This window comes from Tigriopus californicus, chromosome 1 (assembly GCF_007210705.1).
Source record: "Tigriopus californicus strain San Diego chromosome 1, Tcal_SD_v2.1, whole genome shotgun sequence".
NCBI classification, from domain to species: domain Eukaryota; kingdom Metazoa; phylum Arthropoda; class Copepoda; order Harpacticoida; family Harpacticidae; genus Tigriopus; species Tigriopus californicus.
Window position 1 is genome coordinate 5,753,612 of NC_081440.1, and position 13,172 is coordinate 5,766,783.

The window sequence follows — 13,172 nt, forward strand, 5'->3', positions numbered from 1 at the left end:
ATTTCTTGACTCGAAACTTGTTCTAAAATGAAGCATGCGTTTCGTTTAATGCACGACGGAACTGCGACTAATTTGTCAGTGCTTCTCCCTACGCCTTGGCTCCTCCTCGCATTTCGTGTCCAGGGATCCTGGGATTCCTGGCCCACATGCACTTCTTAGGACCTCGCGACTGTGATATTTGATTGAATTGGACTTCCTTCTCGAGTCAAACGAAGGCTTTATCACAAAGCTGGTAGAAATACTCCATGCCTGTGTGTAGTATTTGGTGCTGTCTTGTTGACGCTCTTTGAATGGCCGTGGAAGAGGGATCTTTGATCTTGTGAGGTTCTTTTCCGAGCGGGTGATATTGCTCATTTTGTGTGAGAAGACGAGAAGGGGACATCAATCACGATCCTTGTCTGTGCAGATCCTTGATGGCGGAAATTCCGTCGCAGGCTCCAGCCAAACATTAAAACCTACTTTCTATTGTAACTGAGAAGGAATTTCCCCAAGAGAGCAATCCTGGCCTCGGCCTAGACTAGGGCCAGGTTCAAATCTTGCCCGAATGGCCGATATCATCTGTTTATGCGCTGGAACTTCTTCGATCCCTGGATGAAGCGAGGACTACCACGTACGAACACACGAGTCTTGTGGTGAGAAAAGGCTCTTTCCTCCTGTCGTCACCTTCCGCCAGAGGAATTGAGAGGGCTCCACTGCCAAAGAGAAAGGAAGAAGGAGTGCCGAGGCAAAAGTTTTTGCCCCCAATTGTTCCATTTTTTCTGTTCCATTGGCATTGATCGATCGGAAATAATTTTGTTTCATTCTGCCTTTGGGTCTCTGGACTCTACTCGAGACTCCCGAGTTCCCATTGAAAAGGGCGAACAATGGAAATCCAAGAACGGAAAAGAGAGGAACAACGGGGAAGAAAGTTTCTCTTCATGGAACAGCATCACTTTCGACCTCTTGAAAGCGCAGGGGGCGCCTTCTTGCCATTGGTTCGAGGTCCAATATATACTAACTGGTCAGGCCAATATAACCGGAATACTTCTCAGGTCTATCTAGATACGTACTGCATTTAGTAGTCACCATAACATCAAACTGCACGGCATCGAGCGTGCCAAAGACTTGCACGGGTCCTATTCATTCAGGATACATACAAGGATCTGCCAAAGTAAACAATTGGCAATTCTCGAGTTCTCTAGTTCCCGTTCTTTCATAATGGATCTAGGCACACCATAACTAGATTGGGTGGAAGCGAAAAAAAAATCTGCTCTCTTTCAAAACGAGTGATTGGAGGACGGGAGGTCCGAGGAAGAAATCCATTTTGCCAGGCTCGAAAAAGTGAAGATTTCTATTTTCTCTCGTACCAAAAAGACACCTCCAATTCCTCCATGAAAACCATTTCCAAGGCGTTTGGCCAAATGACGGATAATCAATTCAACATGTGCAGAGGGGGGAAAGACCCCATGGATGAGATCGATTTTTTTTGTTCCAAACTCACAATGGCATCTCGATCACATCCTCAAGAATATTATTCTACGAAGTTTTTCCTATACGTAGTAGCAGCAATGTGTTTGTTGTCTGCGAGTGCGCGTGAAACACTCCTTGAAAAGAGAGTCTCACTTGTTTCTTGAGAATCCCATTTTGTCAGGCTTTTGTTTCAACCTTCAAAGGGAGGATAATAATGATAATGGATCTTCTTTGGAAAGCATCGTTTTTGGGTACATTGTGTAAAGGTCTCTCTGTTTACAGAGCTTTATTTGAGCGAGTATTTTTTGACAAGAAAAAATGGTTCGGTCTCCATCATTGACAATTTTTTCGGGTACATTCTTTTGTGGTGGCTCACCGAAAATTCCATCATTTTTCTCCCCCTGTATGCAGTACATGCGGAGCTCAGAATGGTTGGTGGACTGCTGGAATCGTCCAGCCACTCCTTGGGCCTGTTTTGCATTTAAATTGTCCCACTGATCCCCTAGTTTGAGAACAATTGCATTCATCCAATTCTTGTAGTTGTTGGTTTTGCACAAGCTGAATTCATATATTCAAATCTCCAGTCCAGGGGGATATGTACGTAGGCACATGCGAAAGACTCCAAATGTTCGCAGTGGCCAATGGTCTGTGTTGAATTTAAGCTGTGGAGTCTCTCGTCACCCTAATCCTCACTTGAGACCAGTCAGAAGATTTTCAAACCCACCAAGACGACGACGTCAAGATCGGGCTTTCTGACATGATGCTTTGAAATCATCCTTCCCTAATGCGATTGGGCCATAAACTCTCAACTGTCTTCTGCGGAGAGGAGTTCTCCTAAAAGATCATCATCATCATCATCATCCAATGGATCCCTTCGCTTTGCCTCTCCCCTGAATGGGTTAGTCACGACAGAGTTTGTTCCAAATTCCATTGTACCACCCGGCCATGGCCACCATGGTAGTGCTATATAGTGTGGAACGGGTCGTTGGAACTGTTGCTGCTGCTATTGCTGTTACTACTCTGGTGGTATCTACTATCTCTCTTCGGGATACGCAGCTTGGCAATGCAAAATGTCTTTTCAGCAAGATTCTAAGTAAGTGCATTAGTGTCAGAATGTGAGGTTCTATTGCTTTACTCTCTTGTTCAGACTGAAGTGGAACATGTTCGGATAGTGTAGCGAGCGAGAGAGAGAGAGAGGGACGAAAAATAAAGAAGAAACAGAAAGAGAGCGAGGAGAGTGAAAGAATGAGCTAACCCACCAGGGCACACAGGATACTACAGGCGACAATAATAACATACAAAAAAACAGGGCAGTAGAGAGCGACAGACCTCCCTGGGACAATGTCCCAAGGCGTGAGAAGATCCCATAAGTCTTGTTGAAATTTTTGAAATTGGGATCCTCAATTATGTGAAAGCATGAAAGCCATTCACCGTTCCTAAGACATTTTACAGCACCTTGGCACATGGAATAGTCAACACTCAAGGTGTTTTACGCACTTATCTTGAGAAAAGTTGAGAGAATAGTCAAATTAGAGGAATAAGAAGAGCTAGTGGAAGAATGTATAACCGTTGTCGTGCCGGTTGGCTCGGCCAAGGGTCACATTCAACAGGAACTGGAGCACTCCTCCCACATGTGTGGCCGATGAGGAAAGACCTCAAAGAAATGTCTAGCCGTGGGGAACGAGGGGGCTTTATGGAACGTCAACCAAAACAATGAGCTTTTTCGAGGGGGTTAGGCTCCCTTCCAAAAGGGTCCTTCGTTCGCCTTCGTCTTATCCTTCCGCGCTCCTTCTTCCACTATTTCACCACAGTGAATGGAACAAAGGCCTGGAAATGTGCCATGACAAGAGCGAAGCAAAGGCGACAAACCACCAACAACCAATGGCTCTTTGGGTCTATGTGTGTAGTCAAGCAAAAAGACCACGTTCCGTGATGTCGTGGTGATGAAGCTGAGTGATCTTGGGAACAATTGTGAGCCCGCAATCTATTGCACATAATCAAGGCACGACTTGGTTCCACCCAAGCAACATCTACTCATAGTGAAGACAAAACATACTCTGGGGGGGGGGATGTTAAAACAACATGAGCTGATCCGAACAGACCACCCTTCTCACTCTGTGGAGCCAATAGCGGTTTGCATGCTCAAGTACAGAAAGAATGCATTCCGATATTGTTTTTTACCTTGCGTCCAAAGGATTATTCCGTGGAACTGACGTTTTGACCCAATGCGATCATGGACATCTTTTCCAGAAGCTCGTTTCACATGAAGTGCGCCTTCATCCGTAGAGTAGCGTACACACATGCCATGATAAACATATCAGAACATATGCTCCATGTCTGGTCAATGCTTGCTCGGTTCACTTGAGTGGTAGGTGTCGTTGTGTTCCATATCAGAGAAGCACCATATTTGAGCTGTTATCCACTAACAAGAGAAAGGCCGCCGCTCCAAAGACATTCCAATATATCTGTTGAATGCTTTTGGCCAAGAGCATGCATTGAATGAGAACCTATTACGTTGGATTACTCATGTGAGTGGACGAATGCAGACTTCTTGGCTAGCTTACGAAGAGCACAGGGAAGGCATTCAATGGGCTGTTCCCTCCTCTTCTCCTCCTACTGTACGTAGATCCTCCTACCGAGGTAGTAAAACTTCTTTTGATTGACGGGTAATAAGTTGGCAGAGCAAAAAGCTTTCAAGACAATCTAGTTATGACATCGAGGAACCTTGGTCCAAGACAGTGGACCAAGCGTTGGTATATGAGCCTTTCTTGTTAGACACTTCGATCTACTGTACGGTACAGAAAGCACTTTAGCTCTTCAGGATTGTAAAAAGAGCACTGTATGTTCCAGCAACAATCCCAATTGTACCACATTGGACACATTTATGATTGAGGTCGTTGGGGCTTTGTGGTTGCGATGTCGGATTGCTCATCTTAAATATTCACGAGAGGGAATGATTGTAATGGCTCGGGTAAGATGCTGCTGGGTGCATATGAATACTTGATAGCTCGACGAATCCACATGGGGATTGGCCGTAAACAGGGAAACGATTTAGGGCTCTGGTCTACGCTTCTATTAGTACTGGGTATTGTACTATTCGTACATACATACGTTTCATGCGCAATCGGTGCACACTTGTTTACATACCTATTAGGAGGGAACGCGAAACTCTATCCAGCAGTACCTAAAATTAGTTAAGTGAAATCATTAATCTTCATAAGTTTTGCTTGAATCTTCCATCAAGCATGTGGGCTTTGCTCACCCACCGAACGGTTGTTTACGACAAGGATGCTCAACCCACGCCAGGAGCCACTACTATTCTTCTTGGTTCGTTGTAGTAGTAGTAGGAGCAAAGCCGAGACACGCATCACTCGACGTATGTTCAATGTGGCAGTGGTACTGGGGATGGTTGCCAAAGGACAGATGAATGGTACGCCTTGGAACATGGACTTGATAATGATAAACAACCAGCCTCGAGCACAATCATGGTCATTTTGGGAGCCTCCTTTCATCTGCATGCAAAAAGCTTCTGCCTTTTCCCCTTACTTAAGGGATGTTGCTGCTGGTCTTAAAATTGTTTCCTCTCAGTGGAGACTTTTCGGAGCAGCTCAAGCTATCCCTTCGGATTGACTGGGATTTGTAATCCATTTTGGACTCACTGAGCTAGTTGGTCCGCGTGTGTCAGTTGATATGATGCTTTCGAGTGTTCATCAAGAGATCTGAAATGATGAAAAATTATTCCCTCCCACATTTGAGTGCTTTTCCCTCACATGAAGCAAACAGTCCAGAAGCGAACGATAGAAAAAAAACGATAGAAAGGGAGTAGGAAAGAGGGACCCAACTTGTCTGGAAACGCGAGCGAGATGTGGATGTACGTTGTGCTCAAGTAAGATATGGGCAGTTTGCAGGGATTGAATCACAAACATCAATTTCCATCCCAATCTTCCTAATGTACGACAGCTCTCCCAAGACCTCAAACTCCAAATGATCTACCGCATGCGGGATCAAATTGACTTAATGATTTAGTGCTCATTCATTTGGGTCAATGGGCCCAGAGATCAGTAAAGGCTGTTGGAGATCATTGCAAATGCCGACATGGCAAATTTGCGAAAGGAACGAGAAACTCCAGGACCCAGTTGATTGAAGTGAGAATTATTTGCACAGACACTCTTCCAAACTGGAGCGAGCAATTGGACCTTCAAGATGAGAGATATTCCTCTCTCGACGACCGGTTTCTTTGTCTCCATCCTTAGCTTATAGAAGACATCTACGAGAAAAGATCTGGCGTCGCCCAATTGAAAAGGGGGCATTATTCCCCCGATCTTCTCTTCCGTCTTGCCGACTACTCTATGTACTACTGTATACTACTATACTCTAGTGCATGCACATCGTGCGAGCTCTGTTTGTGAGTATGAGTATACACATGTAGTGGAACCGAGGATCCTGGCCTTTTGGACGAAAGAAGCGAATAACGAAGAATATCGTGCTACTTCTGAGAGTTCGGGTTTTTGCCTGAACTTTAGCTCCATGCAACGAGGCTTTGAACGTATGTATAGAGGGAACAGCAAAGGCTCAACACTCGACAAGTGGTGATAGTGGGTGGTGGTGGCGTTGTTGTTGGTGTTCCTAGTTGTGGTAGTGGTGTTGCAAGCCTCCGGTCTTCTTCTTGTTCTTCTTCGTCTCCTTCTCCTCCTCCTCTTTTTCCTCTTCCTTCGCCTCTTCTTCTTTCCCTTCCCCTCTGTCAATGAGTAAAGGAGGGAGAACACCAAAAGAAAGACAGACGAGGAGAGACTTTAGTTTGTTATGATCTTGGATCCTAAACACACAAACTGAAAGTGTGATCTCGAGCAAATCATCGTGGACTTTGACCAACAAGTTTCCAACCAGTAAAAGTGAATTCATCGGTCAAAATGTGTTTCTGCCGAGCCCTAGTTGATAAATAACTATAGTGTCATCGATCGGATCCTTTATTTGGTGGTCAGTTGTTACGAAGGCAAACTTGCGCCTTTTGTTGACGGAAGGCTTTTTCGGGACTGGGAAGCCAATCTAGCTATCAAATTTATTGATCGTTCCCAAAAGTTATCCAGTTATGAGGATTGTCGTTTTCGTGGCAACTTTTGAAGTAAAAAACGAAGCAAACGTGTTTCACAACAAGAATTGCGACTGACTCACCCATGGGCGGGTTATTTCTAGCGAAGCATTGAAAGCCTTGTAATTCCTCCGGAGCCCAACCAAAACATTTGCAGTCAAGGATAAATGTTCCACGAACATTGAAATTGATTCTGACACCGCTCAATTCATGAGCGTAAGTTTGCCGTCCGTTTCCTTCAAGTGAGCCAAAAGTGGCCAAATTTTGTGACAGGTCTTCGATTGGATTTAGTGGTTTTACCCAAAAGTGCACCTTCAAAGGACATTCAGTGTTTGGTAATCGTGACTATGTTGAATTCTGCACAATTTCTTCCGCCCGTAACAGGAGCCATGATTGCAGGGTTTCCAGGGGGAATTCCACCCGGTATGACCGTGAGGAGTCTTTTGCCGCACCCTGTGTCCACATCAGGAATGGAGGTAAATAATAGTGCTGCACAATTGATTTCCGATTCACTTACGATGATTGCCAATAGATCAGTTGGATGTTGAAGGAGCAAGAATAGATAGGGGCCATCTTGGCCGAGTAATCGAGCTCTTCTCTTCCCGAGCTCTTTTGTTTCAAATCAGCATTTCACTATGGGCAAAGAGAAATTATTCCACGATTGAGGTTGGGTGAGCTTTCAGCTGGTTTCCTGGAGTCGGTCGCACTTAATCTGTTTCAAAATCCCTGAAAGCTTGAGGTTCGATCGGCATTGTTTGATGTTTTCATTTCCATATTGATTTATTCCTCCAACCAGTTGAGGTTTTCTCTGTCGCTCTTGGGCTTTCTCTCAACATCCTTCATTCAGATTATGTAAGCTCTGCAACAGATTGTGTCTATGGTACATATGCGCACACTCTATGATATCCATAAACATTCATTACAATCATGAAGGGAAATATTCAAACGATGGGCTATAAAGTTAACGAACCAAAGGTTATTGGAAAGGCTACGTTCACTAAGGACTGGCCATCAATTTATGTTTAACTGAGCGTGCAGGAAGACTGGCTGCAATTTCTTTTTTCTTATCTTGACCAACAAGTCTTCAGTTTCGAAACTTAAACACAGGAACAATCTTTGGAAACACTATACGCGTGGAATAGAGAACATCAAGGTTGATTGAAACGGTCGATTGCCCTGTACAAGAATGATCCAAAAAGGTAGGAAGAAAAGGCCCTTGATAATGATGTCAAAATGGATCCGCGTCTGACCGTTGTTCGTGGAGATCGGTCGGTCTTGGGTTATGGGTCAGTCTAACCCTGATATACGTGGTACAAGGCTGTGAGCTGTGGTTCCAACCTGCTTGCTAATTAGAGCCAAAAGCCTCCACATCTATAATCAGGAGAGTGAAAGGGGGGGCGGGGATATGGATGACCATATTGTAATGCCGAAAGGGATCAGAGGAGCTGCCCACTGACCTCGTGGAACCGGGCTGCCTATCCCACGAGAACAGTAAATACAAACGAACGGACGGACGGACGGACGGACGAGGCAATGCTAATTAATTGATACTGCATGGGAACACAACATGCAAGCGATCGAGGCAAGGTTATCATTATTAGGCACTGTAGCTAAAGTAGTTGGATCATTTGCAGTGACAGGGACGGAACCGTGTGCCCAGAAACTTGAGATATGGCAGGTTTCAGCTCTTTAGACATCATCTGTCGCAATGGAACCATTCCCAGTTGAAGTTATGGGGCATTGTGCCAAAGTTGGGAACGATTTCTGACACCCTTCCTATTCAAACCATTACAACCAACTGGTCGTCTGCTTTCCTCCCGCCAACGCCATCCATTCAAACGAGAACAACTTCAGGCAAAGAAAAAGGAAGGAAAGAGGAGACTGAGCGTGGTAAACCGGGTAATTTCCTAGCCTATCCATTTAACATTTTCGCCAACGAGAAAAGTTCCACTTGTGTCTTCCCAAAAATTCAAAGCCATCGACAGTGCAGAAAACTGTAGTTGTACGTACATCGCCTCGAGGTCTGTTGTTCCCCATCAGGTTCAGGGGTAGGCTTTAACCACCATGGCCCAAAACTGGGGGGAAAAGACTTCCACCACGAAAACTTACGAGTGATTAATTTGAAATAGACCCTCGTCCTTAGAACGCTTTGGAATCTAATTTAATGCTAGTAGTCGTAGTAGATGGAGCCGCACTAGCCAGTGGGGAAGGAGCCCACCATACATTCCAGTGAAGCGAATTTTATTCCTCAGTCCGGGAGACCAGTAGGGAAAAGTTGAAGTTTTAATAGTCTGTGAAGGGGAAGAGCGACGGCTCATTCCTCAAGTCCAAGCTCAGTCAGTGCCTCGTATCCTATAGTAGAAAGACTCAGAAATGAAGTGGATCCCACGGCGGTTGGTGATGGGACAGGCTGTGGCTCTGGTTGGAACCGGTGAAGAGGGAACAGATGCACGGGCTCCTTCTTGGAATGTGTTTGTTTTGAGCCTGCCAGCCCTCAAGAGATGGATAACATCTGGAGGGGGATTTCGAATATGAGGAAGCAGCTCCTTCTTCATCATTTTTAGAGAATTTCAAATTCTTCGGGACTTTAGGAGCCTACTTGTTATGCACTAGTCAGCTGGGAGCATATGTGGAGCATTTTAAGCGAACAGCACCGACAGCAAAAGGGAATGAGAAAGAGAGAGAGAGAGAGGAGTCATTGAGCCTATCTTTTTCCTCCAAATGATTTATGATAGGACTTTCCCCTTGTGACTGAAGAGTCCTCTGTCTCCTTATTCCACCAACCATTCAAAAAGCGATGTGGACGTACGGAGGTTCGCCGTTTCTCCTGGATACCACAGGAATGATTTCCTATCTCTTTCTCTTTGTCTTGGTTCTCATATTCCACATGCTGCATTCTGTAGTTCACTTTAAGTTTTAACGAGTTGAGAAAAGAAGACGCCTCTCCCATTTGCCACTCGAGTTCGTTCCAACTCTCTTTCTCCCTTTCTCTCTTTCTCCCCTTCTCTCTTTCCATCCTCCACTCTCACCTCAACTTAGTGCACACTCACACTCTCTCGGTTCTATATACATTGTATGTAGTGCACTACTCGCCTTCTTCGAATTCTCGCCACTTATGGACTTATTAAGAGAATCACACAGGCGTCGCTCACTCGCTATCCGTGTATTTTGAAGAGCCTTTTTAGACGTGTCAAAGGTCGTTTCCTTGGTCAGAATTTCTGCATTTTTGTTTCACATGCATGCTCGAATAACCATTGTTTATGTCAGGTTATAAATGTGAAGAGCTAGATATAACGACCAAACAAGGTGGATCATATTGGATAGGTCTCTTTTAAAGGTGAAACGGCTCTCGGGCCAAACCAACCAGAGAGCTATCTTTCCTTTCTTGGCCAACTTTTCAACATGATAACTTAATGTTCCGAAAATTTTGGGACATCTTCTCGTCGTCGTCAGATCTAGTATAGTGGCTGGTCCATGGGTTGGCTTTCAACCCTCATCTTGGGAAAGATGTCCTTGTTCACTTTACGAAAGCCACCAGCAACACACAGAACTCTCCGCCCGATTATGGGTCCCTTGTTGAGCATCAAGGGATAGTGAAACGCGGGGACGAAGACGAGAAGATGAGGAGGGGGTTTGGGTCAAAGTGCTGGGAACAAGATTGAAAAAGGAAGTCCCTTTCGTAATGCACATTTAGTGTCTACCTATCGAAGAGCTCGTGGAACATTAGTTTACCTCCGAGCTTTGGTTTCCTCGCCATCTCTTGGCTTTTTGCTGAGCTTTTCCTTCGGATTCTGGTTCACTCATTCTCCACATTCGTACATGTGCACATACTACCTCAAATCTAGTCCCGTTTACCCTAACGACTGGGAAGGTTCACGAATATGAAGGGAGGGCAGCATATCAGTGGACTTCTTGGAACATTCCAGTCTATAGATTAACCAGGAAAATGAAGCCTGTCCTTATCACAAAGGTCTATCGGGATCAAACAAATTCTCCAGGGAGTATACGTAGTGTAGTGGTTAGCGCAGTTTTCTAAAGTGAAAGAGCTCTCCGGTTCGATTCTCCACCAGGACCTTACACCCAGACGGAAAATCAATCTGATATGGACAAGATCCTGCGTTTTGGAAAAAATTGGAAGATGTGATTTCCGACGTCGTTTGTCCTGTCCGACCTTAGCACGTTCCAACAAAAGAAAATATTCTAAAAGGCGAATTGGCACCTTCAAAAAGCGACTGATTCAAAGAAGTCTTTCTGTAAACATTGTAGACTAGGCAATGGTCTGTGCTATTTCGTGGGTACGTGTGCTCAAATAGCCCATTCCCATTTTGTAGAGAATAAAAAGTTTTGGCATCGCACAACTTCTTCTTGGTCCTCATGTTCTCCCTCTTGCAGTCGTGTTCCTTCCTTCTTTTGCTTTGGGGCTAGTTCTCCAACTACCCGTCAGACTAACTTGGCATATCAAGAAGATTGACAGGATCGAAATTCTAGTAACTTTTCTCGCGTTAAGTCACTTCCGTGCATTTTTAACGTTAGCCATCGTTTTGTATAATATTATTCCTTTTTGAAGTCAAACAGGGTGAGGCCAATTCTCTTTATTTACTCCCGTTCCATTTCCATTCCAGGTACGAGAAATATTTGTCATTAAACGGTGTTTGGAGTGGCCGTATGCCAGGGACAAGATCAGAGTGAAAAAGATTGCTTGAAAATACATTTCGAACGATCAAGAAAGAATGGCAATGAGCATGAATAGAGAATTTTGCGTAATATATGTTAGTGCCCATCTCATGGGGTCTTTTTATTGTTTTCGCCATCCCAGGACATCACGAGCAAAGTCAAGAAGTGAACGAAATAGATCGAGAATCGCAAAGGGAGAGGAGGAATTTTGCACTTCGCTCACTTGAATGTAGTGAAGCAGAGTTGGATAGTGCAGGGCGTGGGCTAGCCGGTGTTCCTTGCATCGTCGTTCTAGTTCTTCCGAGAATAAATACAATGTAGGCCTTCTTCTCTCCTTTGGGATGTGACTACTTAAGAATGGAAATGTGGACTCAAAGCAAGGCGTCTTCCATGTTTATCTTGAAAAACCTTCAAAAGCCTTCTTCTCCTGGGCGAGTCCGAAGGCCAACTTCCTTGAGGTCTTTCTTCGTCATCTCCCTCCATTTAAATGACAATCATTGCATGTGAAAGACTTCTCGTTTCGTACGATGATGAGAAGATTCTCTTCATGATTTTGCCTCTGAACAAGCAAATTCATGTGTGCAGTACTACGCCCACATTGGAAGTAGTTCAACGAGTTATCAAGAATATGGACCATTGGGCCACGAACAGAAATAGGAAGGGTCCACTGACAGCTGCCCGTTTGTTGATCTATTTGATTACCACAAGATTTTGAATCGAGTCAAGGAGTGACGTTCTAGAGCTTCTTGCCATAATGCTTATTTTAAAGAGCAAGGCCATTCAAATCCTTTCCCTCTAGCGAGGATCAACTACAAATTGAGCTACAGTGGATGCGTCACCAACAGAAAGTCTTCGTTCTCCCTGTATTTTCACACTGGATGGTTTGAAAAAACATTGTCATTCATCAGGTTTCAAATGAGAATTTACGGCCGGTTTTGGTGGTCCCTTGGGACACTCGGGGTGGATTAGCCACATCATCAAACTCATCCGGATTTTAGGCGAGAGCAAGCCTCGAAGCAGAACGAATGCGATGTCAAAATACGCGCTCTCGATCGGGTTGTTCCACCCAAGGAAATGGAACACGCTATGAATTTTAAAAAGAGCAAATGCCAAGCATTAAAATAAGCGCCACGCACAACCCAGATTTGACGACTTTAGCCAAGCAAGCTTTGGTGCTCACGTACAGTCCGTCCGTCCGTCCGTCCGTCCGTATGTATGTATGGAGCACTAACACGGACAAAGAGGAGACGCTGCTTAACAACGTAGACCTACCTTCCAATTGAGTCATGCCTTTTTTCTTTAGGAACGCTTCGAACGAAGAGCTGTTCCAAAGAGATACCCGGGCAAGTCTGGGGAAATTTATTGTCTTTTCCTAGTTAATCCAAAGCAAACGTGCCAAGTTCTATCTACCTTTTGGTGTGGCAAAACCATTGACCTGGACACCTCCCTAATGGCTTCAAAATCCTTTAACGGAAAGGGTGCCCATTGAGCCGCCCTTTTCTCAGATTCCCCTTTACCCTCTTCACAACTCCGTTGGGATGTTGCATGAGAGCTTAATCCTAGGATCATTTGCCGCATTCTTGAGGTGGGAGACTCTTGCTGATCTTGGATTTTAATTTTCCCCCAATTAATCAACGCACTAATTCGTCCCTCACCGGTGCAAAGTTTTCACACTCACCCAAAATGTCACGATGCTAAATGGAACAATGAATGTTTCTTGATGTCATTTTCAGATTACATTTTGAAACATGAGCATTTCATAGCATTGGCCTTCTCTCCTCGAGTGTTGGCAGGGCACGCTCGTAAATTGTCTGTGAGAATAGACGGTGTGGGATGTATTTCCTCTACAGGAAGCTCTGTTTGAGCATAATCAAATTCAAACAAACACTTCGTAGGGGGAAGATTCAATGAATAATTAGAATTCTCTTAGCCTCGGTGTTGGCGGGCTCAAAATATTTGT

At 44.7% G+C, this 13,172-nt stretch overlaps 1 protein-coding gene across 3 annotated transcripts in view; it reads left to right on the forward strand.

Moving 5' to 3' along the window:
* LOC131885561 (RNA binding protein fox-1 homolog 2-like) overlaps window positions 1–13,172 on the forward strand; it is a 98,587-nt gene that overhangs the window by 20,248 nt on the left and 65,167 nt on the right. Inside the window, exons 1-2 of one of the 3 annotated variants that reach the window (XM_059233670.1) lie at window positions 6,036–6,426; window positions 6,782–7,014. The exons of 1 other annotated variant lie outside the window; for it this stretch is intronic. In XM_059233670.1, the coding sequence (XP_059089653.1) occupies window positions 6,886–7,014 (129 nt within the window). In that variant the 5' untranslated portion in view covers window positions 6,036–6,426; window positions 6,782–6,885. Of the gene's footprint in view, window positions 1–6,035; window positions 7,015–13,172 lie in introns of those variants that run through there. One more of the 3 variants, XM_059233653.1, reaches the window with a different exon arrangement.